General features: G+C 57.4%; 2 protein-coding genes across 5 annotated transcripts in view; one reads left to right on the top strand and one right to left on the bottom strand.

The window, feature by feature from the left end:
* C20H7orf50 (chromosome 20 C7orf50 homolog) overlaps positions 1–23,675 on the top strand; it is a 124,782-nt gene that overhangs the window by 42,369 nt on the left and 58,738 nt on the right. The gene's annotated exons all lie outside the window — the stretch shown is intronic.
* GPER1 (G protein-coupled estrogen receptor 1) lies at positions 6–6,166 on the bottom strand. Of its 2 annotated transcripts, none has more exons than XM_030801052.1 (2): positions 5,746–6,166; positions 6–1,471 (listed from the first exon to the last, which is right to left on the bottom strand). In XM_030801052.1, the coding sequence occupies exon 2, from the start codon at positions 1,147–1,149 to the stop codon at positions 22–24; it is 1,128 nt and encodes a 375-aa protein (XP_030656912.1). In that variant the 5' UTR covers positions 1,150–1,471; positions 5,746–6,166; the 3' UTR covers positions 6–21. The 2 variants fall into 2 exon arrangements, with proteins under 2 accessions (XP_030656912.1, XP_030656911.1); XM_030801051.1 differs by lacking the exon at positions 5,746–6,166 and adding an exon at positions 4,640–4,874.

Below are 23,675 nucleotides of genomic sequence, written 5' to 3'. Positions count from 1 at the left end.
GGCCTCTGCCGCTAAGGCTGTCTACACGGCACTGCTGAACCTCACATCCGACTGCTCGGTGCTGTCTGGAATGACGGCCTTCAGGGCAGCGTGACAGAAGCGGTTCAGGGCCGGCAAATTTGTTTTCTGCTCAATGTACAGCCTCAGCTTGTCCCTGAAGGTCTCCCCGAGAAAGCTGTAGATGAGGGGGTTTAGGCAGCTGTTGGTGAATGCGGCGAGGTTGACAATGTGGCCGGTGAGCGGGTGGGCATGGCGGAAAGACTGCTTGCAGGGAGCGGCCCCAGGCTGCGTCCGCTGCAGGAGGTGCACGCTGATGAAGACGTTCTCCGGCAGCCAGCAGACGAAGAAGACCAGCACCACCGCGAGGATCATGCGGAGCGCCTTCTGCCGCCGCGGCCGCAGCCCGCGGTGCCGGTGCGCCCTGACCAGCACCCGGACAATGAGGGAGTAGCACAGGCCGATGATGGCGAAGGGCACAATGAAGCCCAGCGTGACCTCGAGCCACTGCACCTCCCGGACGTCCGCGAAGCAGAAGCAGGCCTCGTCGGTGTGCTGCAGGTGCACGGCGGTGAAGGGCACCAGCGTGGCCGACACAGATGCCATCCAGATGAGGCCACAGCTCAGCCGGGCGTGGTGCTTGGTGCGGAAAAGGCTGCAGCGCATGGCCCTGGCCAGGGCGATGTAGCGGTCGAAGCTCATCCAGGTGAGGAAGAAGACGCTGCTGTACATGTTGACCTGCAGGAAGAGCGACATGAAGGTGCACAGGACGGCGATGTCGTAGTAGCGCTCGTGCAGGTTGAACACCTCGATGAGGGAGTCGGCCACGAGGATGAGGTCCGCCACCGCCAGGTTGATGAAGTACAGGTCGGGGATGGTCATCTTCTCGCGGAAGCTGATGTTCACCACCAGGATCAGGATGTTGCCCACAAAGCCGATGGGGAAGAGGAAGATGGTGTAGAGGCACGAGAGGAACAGGCCGATCACGTACTGCTGGTGCTCCGAGAGCTCGCCTGTCCCATTGGCCAGGGCGGTGCCCAGGAGCGGGTGGGACAGGTTGAGCTCAGGGGAGGTGGTGTTGGGGGCCGCAGGCTGCGCGGTGCCCGGGTACATCTCCAGGCCCACGCCCCGGGCTTGGGAAGTCACATCCATGTCTCTGCACCGTTGCAGCTTCAAGATTTGCCGAAAGGCTCCCAGAGCTCTGTTTTAAACGGTGAATCCATCTTTAGAAAGAAGCGTGATTCTCCTTGAAGTGAGCCGGGCATTTGTCAGACAGGAAACTCCCCAGGAGGAGCACCTGTGGTGGTTTGGGTTGGGTTTGTTAACTGCAGAGAGTGGGAAGAACAGATGCTCCGCACGCCGGCATGGCCCGTCCGTGGAGGCGAGGGCCCTCCGTGTGCTCATCCGGCGGGCGTCCCTGCAGGTGTCGGCCACTGTGCACAGTCCTGCGTGGAGCTGCTCACTCTCTGGATACCTGGAGAAGCAACAGGAGAGGATGAAGTCTCATCGAGTGGCCCCAGCTTCGGGACAAGGCCCGGTGCCCCTGGCTGGGTGTCTGTAGAGTCTGGGTGTGTCAAGAGCACTGGGGAGGGCCAGAACCTCAGCTTTATGAGCTCAAGAGGTGGCTGTGGTTGAGCTGAGGTGGAAGAGTCGCCTGTGGGAAGTACACGGCCTTCTTTCCTGCAGGTCCCACGGCCGCTAAGCTGCAGCTGGAGGCTGGACATGAGTCACCCCCACAGGCAGGGGTGTTCTTTCCCTTTATAGCCACAGAGCAGGCCCAGGAAACAAGGGGCGTGTGGGCACGGCCGCCCCAGGACAACGGCGTTTGTGAGGAGAGGGGAAAATGCATTTCAGCAGCTGATCGAGAAGTAAGATAGGAAGGGAAAGCCAGTGTTTCTGAGAGAAAGAGTGGGTCCGGAAAGCTGGACATCGGAGCAGAATCTTCTCTTACGATAAAACAGATCACAAAAGTTCAGCGGTTTCCTCGTGCTAGTTCTGTGTTCTAGGTACCAAAAATGAAACTTATTTTCATAACATAGAGTGAAAGGGTCATTGTTTTGGGAAATAATATTTTAGTTTTTATTTCGTGTCTTAACAAATTATTGTAAAACCTAATATGTTTTTGCAATGCTGTTTGTAACCTAGGAAGAAACTCCAGGGAGAGAGTCCCTCCTGAGCCTATCCTCTGCAGGGAGGGAGAAGTGGGCTGTCCGTCCATGGCGGTGCCCTGGCTCTGCCCCCAGTGGGAAGGGTCCCGTCACCTGCCCCGTGTCACCCTGGCCCTGCTGCAAGTGGGGTGGGTCCCGTCACCCGCCCCGTGTCACCCCGTCCCTGCCGCCAGTGGGGAGGGTCCTGTCACCCACCCCGTGTCACTGTGCTCCTGGAAGTTCTCTATGCAGCGGGTCACAGGGGTCTCAGCCTGCAGACACTGGCAGTCTCTGCGGACATGGGGGCTGTCACAGGGGGCTGCTGGTGGGGCCACAGCTGCCGCTCAGCTCTCTACAGTGCCTAGGACAGGTGCCCAAGCCCAGCAGAGAATTACCTGGCCCAGATGGCGCTGGTGCCCTGGAGTAAACTAACACTTCAAAATGGGTTTGAGTTGTTTTTCCTTTGGGAATTTTCATTTTACCCTTTGAAATCATTAGGAGTTATTGTTTTTAAGGTGTTTTTTTTTTGTTTTTTTTTTTTTTTGTCACCCAGGTTGAAGTGCAGTGGCACGATCTCGGCTCACTGCAACTGCCGCCTCGCGGGTTAGAGTGATTGTTCTGCCTCAGCCTTCCGAGTATCTGGGATTACAGGTGTGCACCACCACGCCTGGCTAATGTTTTATATTTTTAGTAGACATGGGGTTTCACCATGTTGGCCAGGCTTGTCTCGAACTTCTGACCTGTAGTGATCTGCCTGCCTTGGCCTCCCGTGGTGCTGGGATTACAGGTGTGAGCCACCGTGCTGTGCCAGGGGTTATTGTTTTGAAGTGCCACAAAACCAGACTAGAGATTTATTGACCTACCGCTTGAAAATACTTATTAAAAAAAAAAAAAAGGCTGGTCTGTAACCCCAGCACTTCAGGAAGATGAGGTGGGAGGATTGCTCAAGTTCAGGAGTTCGAGACCAGCCTGGGTAACATGGCAAAACCCTGTCTCTACTAAAAAAAAGACAAAAAAGTAGCTGGGCATAGTGGTGTGCGCCTGTAGTCCCAGCTACTCGGGAGGCTGAGGTAGGAGGATCGCCTGAGCCTGGCAGGTAGAGGCTGCAGTGAGCCAAGATCACACCACTGCATTCTAGCCTCAGCCGAGATCACACCACTGCATTCTAGCCTCAGCCGAGTTCACACCACTGCACTCAAGCCTCAGCCGAGTTCACACCACTGCACTCCAGCCTCAGCCGAGATCACACCACTGCATTCTAGCCTCAGCCGAGTTCACACCACTGCACTCAAGCCTGAGCAACTGCAGAGAGGCCCCATCTCACAAAAAGGCAGGTGGGGAAGACAAGATGAATCACTGCCTCTGTGTCAGTGATTCTAAAAGGACTCAATAACCTTCACTTAGCTGGGGCTGGTGAATTTGATTTTGGTTATTTTGCACTCTTGATTCATCTTTAGTAGATAATACCACTGAGCAGCATAAATGCCTCTGCTCTTAGGCTCTGTCGGGAATTTGAAAGACTCCGCATTTCGCCTCTGTATTTAATTTCTTAAAAACAGCACAGAGGACTTGTTTTGCTCTTTAAATGTAGAAATTCTGGAAGGTATTAGACCGCAGCGTGGCAGGAAGTTTAAAGGTGGGCAGAACCCTTAACTTATGTTTATTTTCTTTCCTAATTTTGTTAAAAGAACTCCAAGGGAAAAATAGTTTAAAAACTAGTCATTCATTTCTTTCCCATGTAAATTGAGTCTTGATCCTTGGCAGACACCGAGAAGATACGGGACCTGGTGTCTGATGTGTCCTAGTGTCTGATGTGGTCCTGGGCGAGAGGAACCCAGTGTGCCATTCACCACTGGCCCCACGTCCTCACTGGAGGTGGCCATGGAGTTATAAACAGCGCAATACCTCATTTCAGATTTCCTCAGCTTGTCATAGAGAAATAAAGCCACACTTTAGTCAGCTGTATTAAGTCTGCATCTGTCAAAAGGTGTGTGGCCCTCCCAGGACTTCAGGGTTGGTGAGAGTGATTGGGGCGCCGCAGGGCAGGGCAGAGTGGGCACCCTCATTTTCTTGAAGTGAGACACGTTCTTGCTGGGATAGAACGTGACGGAATACTGGGTCCTACTTTCAGCACATGTTAGAAAGGCCGTCCAGGCAAAGCCCCTGCTGCGGTCACACTGAGACCACCGGAGCTCCGTGGGAGAGGGGTCTATAAAGCCCTCTGCTGTTGAGGTCACACTAAGACCACCGGAACTCCGTGGGAGAGGGGTCTGTAAAGCCCTCTGCTGTTGAGGTCACACTGAGACCACCAGAGCTCCGTGGGAGAGGGGTCTGTGCCTTGAGTTTGGGAAGCTGGGTGCCGCTCTCACCAGGGGGTGAGGTGTCTGCATGTCTGCGTCTAGCTGTTCCCATAACAGGACAGCGGCCTGGGTGGCACCACCCACTCGCTCCTCTAGTCAGTGGTACGGCACCGCCAGGCCGAGGCTGAGTCCTACCTGGGTTGCAGCCCCTTCTGTGCTCCTGGAAGCCTCCTCGGTCAGGCCCATTAGGCCGGAGGTGCACTTGGAACCCGCTGCAGGAGGTGTACCTCTGCTGGACCTGTCGAATACCTGAGCAGGGCTGGAGAGAGGAAGAGACCCGCCCTGGGAGCCCGTGAGGGAAGGTTCCCGGCTGGCCGGCGGGTGCGTCCTCCGTCTGAGCCAGTGAGTCTGCCCCTTGGCACAGGGCTTTATAGGCGCCCTCCGCCCGCTCCTCTGGCTCCTCTCTGGCCGCTCCTCTCTGGCTCCTCTCTGGCCGGGCTCTGGGCGGCCTCCTCAGAAGGCTAGCGTTAACCATTTTTTTGCTGGCCCTTTTTCTCCCACACATTGGCAATCAGCTCAGTTCCACTAGACTTGTTTTTATGGAAGTTTCTGGTTTAACTGCTTTTCCTCACCCACAGATACAAACCTTTCTTTAAGTCTGAAGGCATCATACTAGCTATTGTGTATCCTTTAGGCAATAACCTGTCATCCTGGGTTGAAGCAAGCAGTATTCTTGTTTTTGCAACTGACCTGCGTTAAACACTAAATTTCATAGTTAACTTAGTAGCATGTGCATGATACATAAAGAATTTAACTTAGGAATTTCACAGACATTTGCAGAGAGAAGTGTAATCCCAAGAAATAGCAGGCATTTCTGACAAGTAACTTAGGAATCTGAGTATGGGTTGAGCATCTGGAAATCTGAAATCCAGAGTGCCCCACAGTCCGACACTGTTGGAGTGTCGTGACACAAGTGGAAAATTCCACACCTGACCTCGTGTGGTGGGCTGCAGTCCAGGCACAGTTCAAAGTTTGTTTTATGCATGAAATTATTAAAAGTGTTTTTATAAAGTTGCTTTCAGGCAGTGTGTATAAGGTGTGTATGAAACACAAATGAATTTTGTATTTAGCTTTCTCATTCTGTACCTGCAGATATTCCAAAATCTGCAAAAATCTGAACTCCGAAACTCTTCCGGTCCCAAGCATTCAGACCAGGGACCCTCAGCCGGTAGTTTTCTCTGAGTGTTAGCCGTGCCTCAGGTCCCACCTCCCGCGCTCGCTGCAGAGGCGTCGGAACTTACCTGCCGTCCAGATGTTGGTGGCCTCTTCCCTACCAGGGCCGCCTCCCCTGCTCATGGTTGCAGATTTCACAGCCTAGTGCAGGCGGAGAATTAACCTCCCTCCCCGGACTCTCGGGGCCACTGAACTGCCTCATGCGCGGCGGCCACCTCCGAGTGCGCCACCTACTGGCCATTCGAATTTCACCCGCCGCTTCGGGAACCGACGGCCGCCCCAGGAGGGCAGAGCGAGGTCCCCCAACCCCGCGTGGGCTGTCCAGGCCGAAGGGGTCCTCAGGCACCACCAGCCCCGGCTGTTCAGGCGTGGGGGGGGGTCTTCCTCAGAAGAGAACTTCAGCGAATCTCACTCCTACTTCTAGGTGTCGTTTTCCCTCTGTAATGTTTTGAAGTGGTGAGACTGAATGCTGAGTGATCCTTTGTCCGCTGAGTGTGAGTAATGTGGCTGCTGCAGCCTGAGGCGTGGTTCAGAGGCCTGCGTGGGCTCCCCGCTCTCCCCCTCTCCCCCACAGGAGAGCTGGTGCAGGCAGAGGAGTGGGGTGCTGGGCCTCCAGGTGCACTCGGCCCCTCGGGACCTGCTGGGGCTCAAGGCATCTGTGCAATAGCAATTTAAAGTCTTTCAGATGTGTATTTTAGGAAATACACACACATTTCCTAAACAGAATGCTGTGTTAATTTTTTAATGGAAAAATACTAACGTGGAGTTTTCTCCCCGCAGTAGAAAGTTGACAACTCTAATATGTACCTTTTTGTATTTGGATGATGAAGAGCTGATTTGCTCTTACACATTTTTTTGACCAGCTGTGAAGTCGAGATGATTTCAGCATTAAAAATGCCCAAGACACCATTTTGAAAGATGTGAGTCATGAGAAAGTACAGAAAAAAGTAAGTAAAATAAAAATCCAAACCTCGAAATAGCCGAGACATGTCACTTAAAAATAGCTGTGCCCTGCTAGTGCAAACCCATGGCTTCTGGTCTCTCTGCCCATCCCAGCGGCTGAGGAAGAGTCCAGCTCCCAAGCTCTCCACTCACGTGCCCTGGGTTTCCTGGGGAGCCTGCCCTGGATGGGCGAGTGGCTGATACTCCTAGATTTCCTGCTTGCAGCATAGAGTCAGCAGATCGGGGCATCTGGGTCATCAGCTGGATCGGGGCATCTGGGTCATCAGCTGGATCGGGGCATCTGGGTCATCAGCGGATCGGGGCAGCTGGGTCTTGGAGCCCAGCCCTCCCCTGTAAGCACTGGGTGGGTAGGTAACTTGTACCGTACAACTACTGATGTAAGAGACAGGGCCCAGACTGCAGGAACTTCAGTCCCCAAGACCTACTTAATAGTTGCATGTGTGACGGGATGGGAGGAATCTTGTGGACTATTTGTAAGGCATAGAGACCTTTCGCCAAGTTTTAAATCTTTTTTTTTGTTTTTTGAGACAGGGTTTTGCTCTGTTGCCCAGGCCAGTGTGCAGTGGCCTGATCTCAGCTCACTGCAACCTCCACCTCCCAGGCTCAAGCCATCCTCCCACCCCGGCCCCTGAGTAGCTGGGACCACAGATGCGAGCCGCTAATTTTTTTTTTCTTTCGATTTTTTTGTAGAAATAAGGTCTCACTGTATTGCCAAGGCTGGTCTTGAACTCCTGGGCTCAAGAGATCCTCCTGTCTCAGCCTCCCTCAGTGTAGAATGTGACATTGTACACATGCATCCTGGGTGCTGGGCGCTGTGCCTGGTGCTCTGCGTGCTTGATCTTAGGTCACCCTCCTTCAGAGCTTGTGAGGCAGGGCTGTCCTTCTCCCCGTCTCATGGATGCAGAAACTGACTGCAGGGAGGTGGTGTCACCACGGCCTCACAGCTGGCCAGGAGCAGATCTGGGAGGGGCCGGCTGACTCTGAGCGCATGGTCTCGGCCCGTACGTCAGAGGTGTCCTGGGTCAGTAGTCATCTTTTCAGGCACTGATTGCCTTGTTGGATTTGATGTCGTTATGAATTTTTAAGAAGTGAACATATTTTCCTGTTCATCCCCAGGATAGAATAAAAGGAAAGAACTTCAAGGGGAATTTCATCTGATCATTGCTTATTGAGTTAAACGCACACACAGCCAAATACCGGATGATGCATAAAGAAAAACACGCACAAAGTAGGGCAGTGCGTCTCCAGCTTCAGGAGCCCTCCCGAGTGAATGCCCATGTAGGAAACGGTGGCCCTCGCCTTTGACCCTTCAGTCCTCACGTGCAAAGCCCAGTCCTTGTGCTGCGAGGCCCCAGACGCAGGGCCTGCAGTGCCTTCCCGGCGCCCCTCACTCTGCCAGCACTGACTGAGCAACCCATTCCTGCTCCTTGTCACATCCCCAGTCCTCTCCCGTGCCCTCCATGGTAGGCAGCAGCATGGGTCCCCCTGATTCTGCAGGAGCAGAGCCCTGGGGGAGTTGTGTGTCGCCGTCCAAACAACCCTGGTCTTCAGCGTTGCCGGCTCCAGCCTGGGTCCCACTTCCTCACCCCACGTGCTGTGTGATACCGGGCAACGTCTCTCACCTTCCTGAGCCTCAGTGCCCATCTGTACAGTGGGGTGCGTGGGTCCACACGGTTCTGTGAGATACCACACACCCCTTGTCTCTGCTGGGTGGAGTGAAGCTTCCCTTCCCACCGCCTGCTGCTCCTTTTCAAGGGGAGCGGTCCACCAGGGGCAAGGGTGGGGCGGCACTGCCTGAGGTTAGCCCAGTCCTGGCTCATTCGCCTCTCCCCCATACGCACAAGGGAGGGAGCAGTTGGTTGGAGGTGTTCACAGCATCACGCACCGGATCCACCTTACAGGGGAGACATCAAGCTGTGTGCAGAAGGAATTTTAGAGCTAATGCACGCTGGAAGACAGCCCAAGGTTCGGAGAAGTGCAGTGTCTCACATGCCAGGCGGACACATTCTCCGATGATCCAGAGTCAGGGGAGGCCGAGAGCCCCTTCCCACGCCCCCGGGAGGGCATCGCTGGCATCCCCCGCCTCCGCATGACGTGGAGGAGTGCCCTCGGGCATCCGATCCCCACAGGCCTGGAGCATTAAGTGGACATGCACCAGCAGCCCCTTTATAGAAAGAGCCCAGGTCCCAGGGAGGCTGCATGTGGTGTGTGCAGGTCTCGCCACACCGGTGGCAGGCAGGGTTGGAACTCTGCTCCGATTTCTGCGTTCCGTGCCATATCCTGACTTTCGGGACATTCTGTGGCCTCCCCTCAGACAGCCCTGCCATGTCTTCCATCTGTTCCATTCTGGCCTGGGGAGGTTAGCTGCTATCAGGACATGGTGCAGCCCACGGTGACTTCGTCTCTCTTGTTCCTTCAGAAGCACGCAGGCCGTGGCTCTGCGCCAGGTCAGCGTCTTTCATTCAGGGTGTGTGCCTGCCGAGCCCGGAAACAGTGCGGTGAGGGGCAGGGCATCCTGGTTTTCTGCTGTGTCGCCTGGCATTGGTGGATGTGGGCGCGTCGGTGCCGCCGTCCTGTCCCTGTTTGGTGTCCGCAGCGGGAGGGCCCAGTTACGGTGGGTGTGTGCAGACCACAGCTGACCACAGCATGCTGAGCACGGAAGCGCAGGTGCTCCCGTCGTCCGCGCCTCCACGCTCTCGTCTTTTTTTTTTTTTTTTTGAGATGGAGTCTCACTCTGTTGCCCAGGCTGGAGTGCATTGGCGCGATCTCGGGTCACTGCAAGCTCCACCTCCCGGGTTCACGCCGTTCTCCTGCCTTAGCCTCCTGAGTAGCTGGGACTACAGGCACCTGCCACCATGCCTGGCTAACTTTTGCATTTTTTTAGTAGAGACAGCGTTTCACCGTATTAGCCAGGATGGTCTCGATCTCCTGACCTTGTGATCCGCCGGCCTCAGCCTCCCAAAGTGCTGGGGTTACAGGCGTGAGCCACCGCGCCCGGCCCACACGCTCGTCTTCTATCACTTTCCCTCACAAGACAGAATTTGCTGTGCTCAGAGACCATCGGGCCCGTCAGCCCCTCGGCGTGACTCCAGCACTGAAGGCGCGTGCGGCTGCTGGCCTACGAGGCACTGGCAGTTTTGCGGGTCTCCCAGCAGGGCCCCCTCAGTGGTTGCTGGGAGCATTCTGGGCGCATCCTTGGGTTCTCTGGGAGCGTCGTGCCAGGGGCAGTTTACGGAAGAGTGGGCAGGGTGGTGCTGGCCGAGCTCTGCCCGCGGGGGACCCTCCACCCCCAGGAGCACGTGGCAGAACGTTCGAGGAGAGGCCAGCACCTGGGCCTTGTCCCAGCCCCACCTCGGTCACTGCCAGGCAGTTCCTCAAGGAGCCTCGGGGAGGCTCCTCCCACCCCACCCCAGTCTGATTTCATCTATTTGAACGTAAGACCTCATGAACCCTTTCTTTGGATAAATGCAAATGACGCGTCCTCTTTTCAGTAGCGCCATACTCCCCGGTGCTTCCTTAGTTCTCTGCGGGCGCTGGATCTTCCCCTTGGTGTGAGCATGGAACACTGCCGTTCTCTGTGTCTAGATGGTTACAAGATGGGGCAGTGGCAGGAGCTGGACACAGGACCAGGATCATGCAGCACCTGCCGTGCCCCCCAGGGCCACCCCAGGGGCTGTGATATGCTTTGGGATGCCCACCCCATGAAGCCCACTATTCTGGAGGCTGCAGGCGTCTCTGCCCATCGGTGGCCTGGCTGGCTTTGGGTCTTGGGTGAGAGTGTGGTGCGTGGCCCGTGCTGGCCCCTCCTCCTGTGAGCCCGTCCCAGCCACTCACGGCACCTGTTTAACCCCATTCACTTTGTTTTTAAGTGGGGATGGATCATCCCCTGCTCTGAGTAGCTCAGACCAATGGCCCGTGAGGAGTGCGCTGTAGAGTCCCGTGCACGCAGCACCCTCGGGCCCCATTGTGATGTGCCTCACAAGCACCTCGCCCCCGCCACCCTCTGTCACCCCCCACGCACGCAGGGCGCCGCGGAGCCACGCGCTGGGCAGGAGTGCTCTGGCCTCACCATGAGGGGACGTCCGCCTGCACCCGATGGTGATGAGTGGTTCCCAGGACTCTGAGTGCCATGGAATGAAGAACAATGGCCAGACTGAGAGGAAGTGGTTTGGAATATTTGTTTAATTAAGGCAAATTGGAAACAAGATCCTTTCAACATGGACCGCAGGTCTGAAAGCTGCATGAGGCTGTCCAGATGTCCCCTCCCGGCGGCTGTCAGCTGCAGGCGCTTTGTGTGGGAGTGCGTGCTCCTGCGGGGCGGCATTTGTGGATGTCGACATCAGGTGCTGTCCCCCCGTTCGCGGGGTCCGCCCTGCTCTCCCATGCGGTCATAGCCAGGCCCGGCCACCCAGTGTGTAGGGGGACAGGCACACACCTGAACTTGGCCCCGAGAGCGCAGTCTGGAGCTGAGGTGAAGGCTGCTGCCTGCTTTCTCCTTATTCCTGGGCTTTTCTTGTGGACAGGAGGGCCCTGGTGCAGGCAGAAGAAAGCCATGGCTTCGAGAGGCCTCCCTGTCCCTCCCTCAGGCTGCGCCCTGTCTGGGTTGGGGCTCCCAGCTTCAACTGGCTCTGGCTCCGCAACCTGTCTGCTGTGTATGGGATGAGGTCCTGGTACCCAGCTACCGAACGACGTAAGCGTGACCTGAGCCCTGGGTCTCAGCTTCTCCGTCCGCGTGGCAGATGCCAGCACAGGCTTTCTGGCTCCGGTCCAGGCTGCCACTTGCCGCCACCCCTGCGCTGTGCCGAGCCCCACTCCAGCCTGCCATGTTTGTACTTAGTTTTTGTTCGGGTTCTTCTGCCGGGCTCGGGCTCCACAAGGAAAGGGAAGAATTCTGAGTGGCCCCAGACAGGCTCCCCTTCCCCCACCTTTCATGGCCCCCTGACTGGGGGTCTTAGAAGAGGGGGGTCCTCACAGTTATCCCCAAAGCCCTTTCAAGTCCCGGCCTGGCGAGGTCAGTCTGGTGGAGCGGGGCTGGGTGTGCTTAGCTCACTCCCACCCGGCCTGGGCACCAAGCCCGTCTCCTGGCGGCAGTGCCCGGCACAGTCCCCGGCCCTGGTGGCCCTGGATGACGGCACGCTGGGAGGGACCAAGCCCTTTGGGAGCCACAGGTTGCAGCCTTGCTGGGCTGCCAGGTGGCGGGCATGCTCCCCTTTCCTCCACTGCTGCCGCTGCATAGTCTAAAAGGTAGAGTAACAAATGCAGGGCCGTGCTGGCTCTGGCTTGGCCAGCCTTACTGTTCTTCCCACCTGGCCCCCTGCACACTGGGCCTTGACGGCCTGACACCTTCTCCCTTCCCTTACCTGCAAAGGCAGTTCTTGCAGAGTGGGACGAGGTGCAGGGCCCAGGCCAAGCGGCTCTCAGCCCACCCTCTCTCACTGAGAGCTTCCCATGTGCGCAGCACTCTGTATGTAATTCGCCGTGAACCTCTGCAGCCGAGGTCACGGAGTCAGAGGGATGAGGTCATTGGTGCTAGTACCCAGCTGCTTAACAATGTGACCGCAGTCTGAGCCTGGGTGCCTTAGCCGAGAACCTGTACTTTTCAAATGATCATTTCTAAGAATTTGTGTGCAGTAAAATACTCCTTTTGGCGTTCCCCACAGAGGCATCTAGTCGCAGAAGCACTGTGCTCGAAGGCAGCGCACAAACGGTTCTGTTCCAGACTCCTCTGCCCGTCCCTGGGTGGTCAGCCCCTCTCTCCACCCAACCTGGAGGCCGTGCGGCTGCACTCTGCTCCCGTGATCAGACTCCCCGGGCCGTCACGCGGGTGGCACCTGTGCGTGTACAGCCTCAGAGCCTGGCTGTCCCCATGCCTCCTGCACTTGAGATTGTGCGTCACGTCGCGCACACCAAGTGGCCATGGCTGCTCGCCACTGAGCACGGTGGGCTGTGCCGCCGTCTGTCTCGCCACCGTGGGAGCGACGTTTGAGTTATTTCCAGATTGTGTCTATTATAAAGCTGCTTTAAATGTTCACATACAGGGTTTCATGTGAGCGTAATTTTATTTTGGGTGGATCGCTAGGATTGAGCATTGCTGGTTCTTACAGTGAGTGCACATTTAGCTTCATACGAAGCCGCCAAAGTGGCCACTCCGTTTTGCGTTTCCGCCAGAACCCATCCTTCTAACCCCAGGAAAAGCGAAGGGTCCTCCTGAACCCCGGAATTCCCTGGGAGGAGGGGCCGGCCCTTCACAGTCTGTTTTGGTGGCCGGTTTCCGGCCAAGAGCCAGGGGCTTGTGGGACTCGTTCCTGAGCCACGCAGAGAGGCTGCGAAGGTCAGGCTCGGGGCCTGGGGGAACTCCCCAAAGCCGGGACCTTGAGAACTGTGTGTTCTTGACGGCAGCATTGGCCCTTGCTGCTTAAACAGCCCTTCAGAGAGGTTCTAGAAAGCATGGGTCCCACTTCTCCAGGGCTGCTTCCCCAGAGCTAGAAGGCCGGGGACTCCAGTGGTGAGGGCTGGTGACTCCTGGAGGGTATCTGGGAGTCACCCCTGCCCCTGGGCCCTCCCAGCCTCCGCCAGGGCCTGCCTGCCACAGGGCCCTCAGAGGAGCCGCTGCCCCTGCCACTTCCTGTCACACGTCTACATTGGGCAGGGAGGGGGTTGTGCGGATCCTCTGAGCACACTGGTTTGTTGAATGTTTTCCCGGCCTCTTCCTGGTTTTATCATTTGTAATGGATAAGTAGTTATAGGCTGTGGCGGTAGCTCACGAAACCGTCTCCCCAGGGTCGACAGTTGAGTGGCTTCTGAACTGCCTTCCCAGGCCTGCGCTTGTTTTTCAAACCATCCCAGGATGGGTCACACGTCACTGTTTCTGTGCAAGAGCAGCATAAGCTTTTGAGGTCACAGTTCTCTCGTGTGATTTGAGGTGTCCCCATAGGGAGGTGGACAGCAGACGAGCAGCCGGCCGTTGCCTGCCTGGGGACTCAGGATGGCCATGAAGGTCTGTGGCTGCCCCTCCCTGGCCTCAGGTCTGTCCCTGTGGCCTGCGGATGTCAGCTTCGAGTGGCTTGGGAGGTTTGTTTGCGGCTGTTGGCTTCCTGCTCCTCCCGTAGCCACCTTTGTGCCCTGCTGGTCTTGTGGCCCTGGCCCTCCCTCTCCACAGGCCTCCCCGCCTCTTCAGCCGGCCATTCACCAGCAGTCTTGACAGAGCCCTGACCTGCTGGGGTGGGGGATGGAGCTGAGTGTTTGGGGGAAAGCTGAGCTGGGGCTTGAGGGGGCACCTGGCCAGCCAGAGCCAAACAGGTGAGCCGCAGGCTTTGCTCCACTCCATGTGCTCCTCACGGAGCTCCCAGCCTCTGTCTGGAGCAGGCACTGTCCCGGGGTCCCAGTGGGCAGGTGGGCACATGGCCTGGCCGTGAGTTCTGCATGGTTGCAAGGCGGCAAAGCCCAGGTTTTCACTGGGCCAGCCTGTAATCCTGCAGACTAGCCAAACCCCTGGAGCACATTTGAGCCCCGTCATGAGCATCTTGGTGGGAGTTTGAGGAGATGAGATGAACCCGGCGTGGGGGCCGTTAGGCCTCGCCTGTGGTCATGGGAGTGTGGGGTGCAGGAGCATCTCACAGAACTCCCACCTGAGTGCAGCGCCTGCCTTGTGCAGAGCCTGGCTGCCGCCCTGCTTGCTGTGGAAGGTTTAACTCCAGGTCCCATGGGGCCCCCTTCCCAGGCCTTCCTCTTCTGGGTGGAAAAACCGATATACCTGAGTGCCCCACCCCCCGCAGCTGGTGGAAAGAACCCTCCATTCGCGTTTCGGGCCCTGTGAAAATATACGCTCTCCAGCTGTGCCCGCTGTGCTCTGCCACACGAACCCTCTCCACCTCCTTGCCCTGCCGCAGAAATCCCACCATAGCTGCATATCTGGCAGCTGAGCCAAAACCCTGACATGTTTTCTGACCGTCCGCAGACCTCGTCCAGCTTCAGGAGACAGGACTAGAGCCACTGTGAATCTCAGTCATTTCCAATCCCAAACGCTGTAAAAATACACCGTATTTTCTTTTATTTAATGGGGCCAATCTGTAGTATAGAGAAGCTTTCGTTTTAGGAGAGAAACTTCCCACCACTGTGAAGTTGCCCCCGTCTCCCCACACACACGCCCAGCAGTCAGGGAGCAGGTGGAGGCAGAGGACACCAAGGCCGCGCTGGGGCTGCTGCTTCCCGGAGAAAGTACACAAAGTGTTTCCCTCTGCCTAAGGCCAGCCATGGCACCGAGGCCCGCCCTTGTGTCTGTGCCGTGCCTCCTTCAGTTGTTCTGTGCTCACCGAAAACAGGCACAGAAAACCTAGAGTTGTGTAAGGAAGACAGGAATCTGGTCTGAAGCCGCCCACACCACACTCAGTGCACGTAAGCAGCATCTGGCTTGCCCATGTGACCTAGGAAACTTCAAACTAGCCCTGGTAGGAGGCAGCCAGCTTAGTACTGCAGAGGGAAAAGGTGGTGTGTGCCTGTGCACGGGGCACCTGAGGGCTTGCATGTTCAGAAAGCAGCCCTGGCAGAACAACTTCAAATAGGACCTGAGGCCGGGCCGGGCGCGGCGGCTCACGCTTGTAATCCCAGCACTCTCGGAGGCCAAGGCGGGCGGATCACAAGGTCAGGAGATCGAGACCATCCTGGCTAACACGGTGAAACCCCATCTCTGCTAAAAATACAAAAAATTAGCCAGGCGTGGTGGCAGGCGCCTGTAGTCCCAGCTACTCGGGAGGCTGAGCCAGGAGAATGGCGTGAACCCAGGAGGTGGAGCTTGCAGTGAGCCGAGATGGCACCATTGCACTTCAGCCTGGGCAACAGAGTGAGACTCTATCTCAAAAAATAAATAAAAATAGGACCTGAAAGCCCCCAAGAATACCAGGGAAAAGTGCTCAGGCCTGTGTAAGCCCAAGAGCGCCTTCCTCGGAGCCTCTCATACAGTCCCGAGCTAAGAGCCAGCATTGGCATCTGGCCCAGACCAGGGGTCTCGGCCCTCTGCCCGCAACAGCAGGGTACCCAGAACAGCAAGAGCCCTGGACTGGACATCAGGTAACCTGAGTCTTGGCTGCAGAGCAGGGGCCGGCCCCTCGCTGACCACCCTGTAAGCCTGTGCCGGGAGCGTCACCCGGGGGTTGGGTGTGGGCTGTGCAGGAAGTGCGGCTAGAAGGGCAGGTCCTCTCCCCAGCCAGGCAAGGCATGCACGTCCCCATGCTCTCCTCCCCCGGCTTTCCCGAGAAGGCTGTGGCGCTGGGCTGGGAAGAGTCCTGGCCAAGGCCACTGGTCCCTGAAGGGAGAGAGCCCTGCCAAGTGGAGGAAAAGATCTTGGACATTAATTCGGAGCCAGCTTCCCTCTGCTTTTCCCAGGGCCCGCCCTGTTGGAAACTGAAAGTGTAGACCTTTCTTACATCCCTCCCCAGTGCTTGTGCCCTGTGCATGGCGCTTGCCTGTGTTAGGGGAACCCTCTCAGGCCTCTTTACACAGTGCCCAGCCTGCCTGCAGGCTCCAAAAACCAGCATGGCACATCCATGGGAAACCACCAGTGCAACAGGGGAACTCCTCCCCAGAGCCCATGCCTGGGAAGGAGGTGCTCCCCAGCCTCCTGCAGAGCAGCATGCAGGCTCAGGAAAGGGTGCTCCTTGCAGCCTATCTGGCGATGCTCCTCCCTGGCGTGTACCACGCTGCACTGCTCCTCTTACCCTTCTAGCAGGTCTGACGCTTATTCCAGCTGATTTTGCAGCCCTGGCTCTGCCACGTTGGCCTCCCTCAATTGCTTGTCACCAAGACCCCTGTGGTTTTTGACAAGGCGCTGGGCATGGATGGGTCTTTCCGAGCTCCACTGTGAATCACCTCGCCCTCTGGTCCTTGGGCCTGTCCTGGCTTGGTGGACTCAGCCACTGGAGCTGGGAGTGGGGCGCCCTGGAGAGTGGCAGCCCCAGGCTTTGGTGACCCAGACTCCACTGTTCCTACCTGAGGTCAGGAGGTTTTTTTTTTTTTTTTTAATAAATGTGACCCGGGCAGGGCGCGGTGGCTCACGCTTGTAATCCCAGCACTTTGGGAGGCCGAGGTGGGTGGATCACGAGGTCAGGAGATCGCGACCACGGTGAAACCCCGTCTCTACTAAAAATACAAAAAATTAGCCAGGCGTGGTGGCAGGTGCCTGTAGTCTCAGCTACCAGAGAGGCTGAGGCAGGAGAATGGCGTGAACCCGGGAGGCGGAGCTTGCAGTGAGCCGAGATTGCGCCACTGCACTCCAGCCTGGGCAACAGAGCGAGACTCCGTCTCAAAAAAAAAAAAAAAAAAAAAAGTGACCCGATTTGTTGTGTGGCCTCGGTCAGCTTCCAGAGCCCTAAAACGTAAAATGGTTGTTTCTTTTCCTTTTTTTTTTTTTTTTTTTTTTTTGGAGACAGAATCTAGCTCTGTCGCCCCGGTTGGAGTGCAGTGGTACAATTGTGTCCGGAATTGGTGGGTTCTTGGTCTCACTGACTTCAAGTATGAAGCCGCGGACCCTCGCGGTGAGTGTCACAGCTCTTAAGGTGGCGCGTCTGGAGTTGTTCGTTCCTTCTGATGTTCGGATGTGTTCGGAGTTTCTTCCTTCTGGTGGGTTCGCGGTCTCGCTGGCTCAGGAGTTACAGCTCATAAAAGCAGCATGGACCCAAAGAGTGAGCAGTAGCAAGATTTATTGCAAAGAGTGAAGGAACAAAGCTTCCACAGTGTGGAAGGGGACCCGAGCGGGTTGCCACTGCTGGCTCGGGCAGCCTGCGTTTATTCTCTTATCTGGCCCCACCCACGTCCTGCTGATTGGTAGAGCCCAGTGGTCTGTTCTGACAGGGCGCTGATTGGTGCGTTTACAATCCCTGAGCTAGACACAAAGCTTCTCCACGTCCCCACCAGAGTAGCTAGATACAGAGTGTGGACACAAAGGTTCTCCAAGGCCCCACCAGAGCAGCTAGATACAGAGTGTTGATTGGTGCATTCACAGACCCTGAGCTAGACACAGGGTGCTGATTGGTGTGTTTGCAAACCTTGAGCTAGATACAGAGTGCTGATTGGTGTATTTACAATCCCTGAGCTAGACATAAAGGTTCTCCACATCCCCACCAGACTCAGGAGCCCAGCTGGCTTCACCCAGTGGATCCTGCACCGGGGCTGCAGCTGGAGCTGCCTGCCAGTCCCGCGCCGTGCGCTCGCACTCCTCAGCCCTTGGGTGGTCAATGGGACTGGGCACCGTGGAGCAGGGGGTGGTGCTTATCGGGGAGGCTCGGGCTGCACAGGAGCCCACGGAGGGGGTGGGAGGCTCAGGCATGGCGGGCTGCAGGTCCTGAGCCCTGCCCCGTGGGAAGGCAGCTAAGGCCCGGTGAGAAATCGAGTGCAGCGCCGGTGGGCTGGCACTGCTGGGGGACCCAGTACACCCTCCGCAGCCACTGGTCTGGGTGCTAAGCCCCTCATTGCCCAGGGCCGGCAGGGCCGGCCGGCTGCTCCGAGTGGGGAGCCTGCCAGGCCCACGCCCACCCGGAACTCCAGCCGGCCCGTAAGCACGGCGCACAGACCCAGTTCCCGCTCGCACCTCTCCCTCCACACCTCCCCGCAAGCCGAGGAAGCTGGCTCCCACCTTGGCTAGCCCAGAAAGGGGCTCCCACAGTGCAGCAGTGGGCTGAAGGGCTCCCCAAGTGCCGCCAAAGTGGGAGCCCAGGCAGAGGAGGCGCCGAGAGCAAGCGAGGGCTGTGAGGACTGCCAGCATGCTGCCACCTCTCACCAGGCTGGTGACACCGAATGTGGTCACTTGACTGAGGTGGGCATGCATCACAGGACTTCCCTGGCAATGCGTCTTGTGGCGATGGTGCCCTCCTGACCCCTCCCACCCGGTGCCTTTGCGTCTCCTGAACCTGTTCCTGCCCAGGGGCTGTGGAAACAGTGGCTTCTATGAAGACTCACAGTGGCATTTCTCCTCCCTCTCCCCTTTCCTCCCTCTCCTGCCTGCTTTTTGGAGTGTCGCTGTGGACTCATCAGTTTTTGTGGTTTTTAATTTAATGTATTGTGTGGCCAGTGGGAGCCCCCCAGCTGCCCCAACCAGTGCCCAGGCCCACCTCACATCAGCTTTTCTCCAAGGAGCTCTAGTCCTCTCAGCGCACATGTGACTACCAAAGCTAGTGCCACAGAGCCCAGGGCCACAGCAGCTTCCGGTTTCACCACTCACCAGCGCCTCGTTTATTAAAGTTTCTTTCAAAAAGAATTTTTAAGACTATGTTGTTGTACAGCTGTTTCTCACTTGCTTTTCTTGCCATTGCACCTGATCTGCTGCTGACATGCGGGAGGGTCATTAAAAGATTGACTTAAGTTTGATACCAGAAATGTCAGTGTGGCCTTGCCTCGAACAGCCGCGTGCGGGGCCTCTGCGAGTGGAATCCAGTCTCATGGCCCCCCCATGGCTCCTGTTACCCTGGAGGGGGCTACTCCGTGAGGCTGGCCCCGGTGGCACTGCCTCGGGGCTGCATGTACATGTGTGTGCATGTGTGTGTGCACACATGTGTGCGTGTGCATGTGCCCGTGTGTGCGTGTGCATGTGTGTGCGTCTGTCCGTGTGCACACGTTGTGTGCGTATGTGCGTGCATGTGTGTACGTGTGTGTGTGTGCATGTGTGCGTGTGCATGTGTATGCAGGGAACTGCACCTGGGGACTGGGCTCTCCCCTGTGCTGATGTGAGAAACAAACTCACCCGTCCAAACCCAAAGAATGGACTCAGAGACTCGGAGAAGAGTGAACGTGAGACTTTCATTTATTTATTTATTTATTTATTGTTTTTTGAGACAGAGTTTCGCCCTGTTGCCCAGGCTGGAGTGCAGTGGCGCGATCTTGGCTCACTGCAACCTCTGCCTCCCAGGTTCAAGCGATTCTCCTGCCTCAGCCTCCCTCGTAGCTAGGATTACAGGCATGTGCCACCATGCCCAGCTAATTTTGTATTTTTAGTAGAGACGGGGTTTCTCCATGTGGTAAGGCTGGTCTCGAACTCCCGACCTCAGGTGATCTGCCCGCCTCGGCCTCCCAAAGTGCTGGGATTACAGGCATGAGCCACAGTGCCCGGCCTGAACGTGAGACTTTTAATGACGGTCTTGCAAGATCAGGTGTCTGGTGGGCAGGCACACCCAGCACGGTCACAACAAGCCATTTATCCCCTAGTGCGTAGGCCTCTCCCCCGGTTCCTCACAGGCTGAGTACTCTGGGGTCACAGTCTTCCTGTACGTCACCTATTGGTTGTCAGGCAGGGGCTATAGGTGTTTTTTAGGGTTGTCCTGCTGCATTTTGTTGCAGCCCACAATGCATTGCAATCCTAGTCAGCTCAGGGGCTTTTCAGGTGTTTGACTTATGACCTAAGTAGCTGGGCAGGCTGATAAGAACAGACAAAACAAGCTATGTTGCAGACTAGTAAAACTTTCATCATAGACTAAAAGTTTTTAGTTCAGGTGAAGGCAACTAAGGGTTGGGGGGAAGACTGGGGAGGGGGAGGCCGACAAGCAGGCATCTGTGACCCAGGCAGGGGCCTGGTCTTCTGTAGCTTGCTGACCTAGGCAAGCAAGGCACTGTCTTGGAAGTGGACCACTGTGTACATTACTTCCTTCACTGAGGACTGATTGTGCAAAGCCGAGTTTGTGTGACCGTGGAGAGCCAGTGTCCACGCCAGGCAGCGTCCGACTCAGCGCTGTTTCTCAGACTGATGTTCCGGGGACAGTCACAGACCCCCGGGGCTGTCCTGCTCCCTGCCGGGTGGCAGTGACCACGGGGATGTGCATGAGGGCTCTAGGTCTGAGGGGTGGTTTGTCCAAGGTCACGGTCAGAGCCAGGACTGACACCTGGGTTCTGGCCTCCATGCCAGGGGTGCGGCGTGAGCACCATGAGGGGAAACTGGGGACATGTGATACACTGCAGCGCTGAGGGGCTCTGTTCTGAGGAGCTGGTGGAGCCCTGAGGACAAAGCATCCGTGTCTCAAGGCTTTGCCCTCTGCTAAGGCGAGCACTCTAGGGACCCCTGAGCTCCACAGAGAAGCAGACCCCACTGGGAGAGAAGCCTGGTGCACAGGACCTTTGGGGCCCCAGCGTGTGCTGCAGCGTCCAAACGCAGCTCCGCGTTTGTGAGTGAGCATGGCGGTGATTCTGCCAGAGGCAGGAACCCTCCCTAGGGTGCACTCCAGCCTGTGTGAAGACTGTGCCCCAAACCCTCTGGGGTGCACTCCAGCCTTTGTGAAGATTGTGCCCCAAACCCTCACCTCCGGGGCGTGTGGGGCCTTCCCTCATGCCGGGCTGGAGGCTCAGGCTTAGGGACGGGCATCAGCCTCCCCAGCAGGCCCCTGGCCGACAGTTGGGGACGGAGTACCAAGGGTCTGGGGCTGGTGGTCTGGGAGCCTCTGGGCATCCCGTGGACAGACAGGTAGGAGGGCAGGTAGAACCCCTCGTCCCCCCTTCCCTCCTCTAGCGTTTTCCACGTTGAGGTCTGGTCCTGGACTTCCCAACTTACTGGAAGGAGTGGCCCGGGATGCTGGGACAGTTTGTAGGAGAGGGAAGGGCTCTTGAGCAGGGCTCCCTGCCGGGAAACAGGCAGTATCCTCCGCTCCCCCGTCCTTCAGCATGGCCCGGAGCTGGCGTGTGTGGGCCAAGATGGGCCCCAATTAGCCTGGCCCCAAATCTGCTAGGCGGTGTCCAGGCGACGTGGGGGTCCCGTAGGAGCCCCGCTGGATGTGCAGACACCTACGGCCGCACCATTGCTGCGTTTGTGATCACTGGCATTTTTCTCATGCCGGTCCCCTTCCGTGGGCCTAGGGAAATTCTGGGGCAGGGTGGGCTTTCTGGGCCGGGACCCCTCAGCACCGTGGGGCTTGTTCAGGAACAGAACCGGCGCATTCTCCTTGTCCTCCAGCCGCTGGCTGCCGGCGAAAGCCGTGGCGGGAACTCACCGAGTCGCCTCATCCCACCTATTGAGAGGCATCCGTGCCGGCCGGCCGTGCAGGGCGCACTCTGGTCCTCAGAGGGGCCTCTGCTCTCCTGGTGGGGCCCTCAAAGTGCCGGCACCCCGACGGCCACTGGAGGGAGCTCCAGAACCGAGCCTGCCCTTGAGGCTGGAAACCGCGGCGGGCCCTGGAGCTGACTTTGGATCGCGGAGTGTTAAAAGTGTCCGACTTGAAATCTTACTGCATGTCCTGAAGAGAGCCCTGCCCCTTTCCCCATGAGATGCTGAGATCTGTGTCCACGCTGGCGCGTTCTGACAGGTGCAGCTGCTGTGTCGCCAGCACCCCGGCAAGGGAGACCGCCTCTCCCTGGTCCATGCCCTCCCAGACCCGGCCCTCGTCGCCGCTGTGTCGCTGGTGAGGTGGGTTCCCTGCTCTGGAGCTGCTGAGGAGGCTCCAGTAGTTTGCACGTGCTCGCGTCTAGCTGTGTCCCCGCAGCTGCATGTTTTCTGAGGTTCACCCTGTTGCTGTGCCTGTCCCCAGTGAGTCCATTTCGCTGACGAGCAGCATTCCTTCGATGCACAGACCACATCTGTTTATCTGTTCACCTGTTGATGTGCAGTTGGGTTGTTTCCAGTGTTGGGCTCTTATGAGCAAAGCTGCCGTGGACATTTGTTTACAGGTGCTTGTGTGGACTTCCCTTCCCATTTTTCTTGGGTAAATGTCTGGAATTGGGACAGCAGGGACAGATGTTAACTGTGTTTAATTTTGGAAGTGGCTGCCAAGTGGAGTACATTCTACCTTCCTCCCACCACCTCAGCTGCACGCTTAGTGTATGCCAGTTGGCTGGAGCTGGGCAGGAAGCCAGCCTGTCCAGCCCTGGGTCTGGAGAGGGGCCCCAAGGGGTGCCGTGGCCCCTAGAACAGGAGGGGCCGTGCTTCCTCCTGCCCAGGGCCTTATCGTTTCTCCGACTGGTGCTGGGAAGAACCTTCATGCCCTAAGGGGCTCTGCAGAAAGCGTCCTGTGATGAATAGGGTTGGACAGCGAGGGGCGCTGTCTTCTCTTTAGAAGCCTTAAGTGTGTGTGGCACAGCTCAAATGTCCTGCAGAAAAGAATCGGATGCTGCTTGCTTGACCCAGTGTTTCCCACCCTCCCTCCCGGGGCCTTCTGTGCGCCCTGAGTGTGGGGTGGGCTGGAGCTTCTGGAGCCCTGGAGCCTGGCAGCAGGGGCTGCTCACTGCTGTGGGACCCTCTGGGCTTCAGTCTCCCTCGTGTCCATGGGGCGTCCTCCAGCGTCCCTGCTGGCCCCGCATCCGACAGTCTGGGGCCAGGCGACTCGGCCGAGGGAGGAGTCCTTGCACCACGCTAGTTTGGGTGGACGCAGGGCTGGCTCTGGAGACGCAGCCTTTGTCTGCCGGTGCCTTTCAGGGTGACACTTGAGCTTTGAGCTTCGGTTCTCCTGTGTGAGGTCAGCTCGGGATTCCCTCCCTTCCTCTCGGGAGTCAGGGTGTTGGGTTTAGGCGCTGCGGGAAGCTCAGGGTCAGGGTCTGGAACCTGTTGGTGCCCCTGGTCCCCACCGCTGTTCCTTCTGCCCTCTCCCTCCATGTCTCCTGCTGGGGGCAGTCTCCCTGCACAGCGTCTCCTCGGGGTCCCTAGAGCAAGGTAAGCCTTGTCTCCCTCCAGAGCCACCATCTGCTTCCGAGAGTGGAGCCGTTGTGCGTCTTTCTGGGGCCTGTTCTGTGGCTGCTAAGGCCTGGTGTCCCCATCTTCACGTCATGGCCCGTCAGGACCCAGCACTGTGTCAGGTCTCCTACCCTGCAGCCGACGCGTGTGAAGCCTCTTCCAGCGTGTGTGTGCGTGCGTGCGTGCTTGCATATGTGTGCATGCTTGCACGCTTGTGTGTGCGTGTGCATGCGTGCTTGCGTATGTGTGCATGCTTGCACGCGTGTGTGTGTGTGTGCGTGTGTGCTTGCATATGTGTGCATGCTTGCACGCGTGTATGTGTGTGCGTGCGTCCGTGCTTGCATATGTGTGCATGCTTGCACGCGTGTGTGTGTGTGCGTGTGCGTGCTGCCTGAGGCACAC

Source organism: Nomascus leucogenys, chromosome 20 (genome assembly GCF_006542625.1).
Source record: "Nomascus leucogenys isolate Asia chromosome 20, Asia_NLE_v1, whole genome shotgun sequence".
NCBI lineage: Eukaryota > Metazoa > Chordata > Mammalia > Primates > Hylobatidae > Nomascus > Nomascus leucogenys.
Note: the sequence above shows the minus strand (reverse complement) of the source record. Positions and strands in the feature narration are given on the sequence as shown.

What these genes read in the sequence shown, in the direction of transcription:
- GPER1 (XM_030801052.1), bottom strand. Translation starts at nt 1,149, where the DNA reads ATGGATGTGACTTCCCAAGCCCGGGGCGTGGGCCTGGAGATGTACCCG.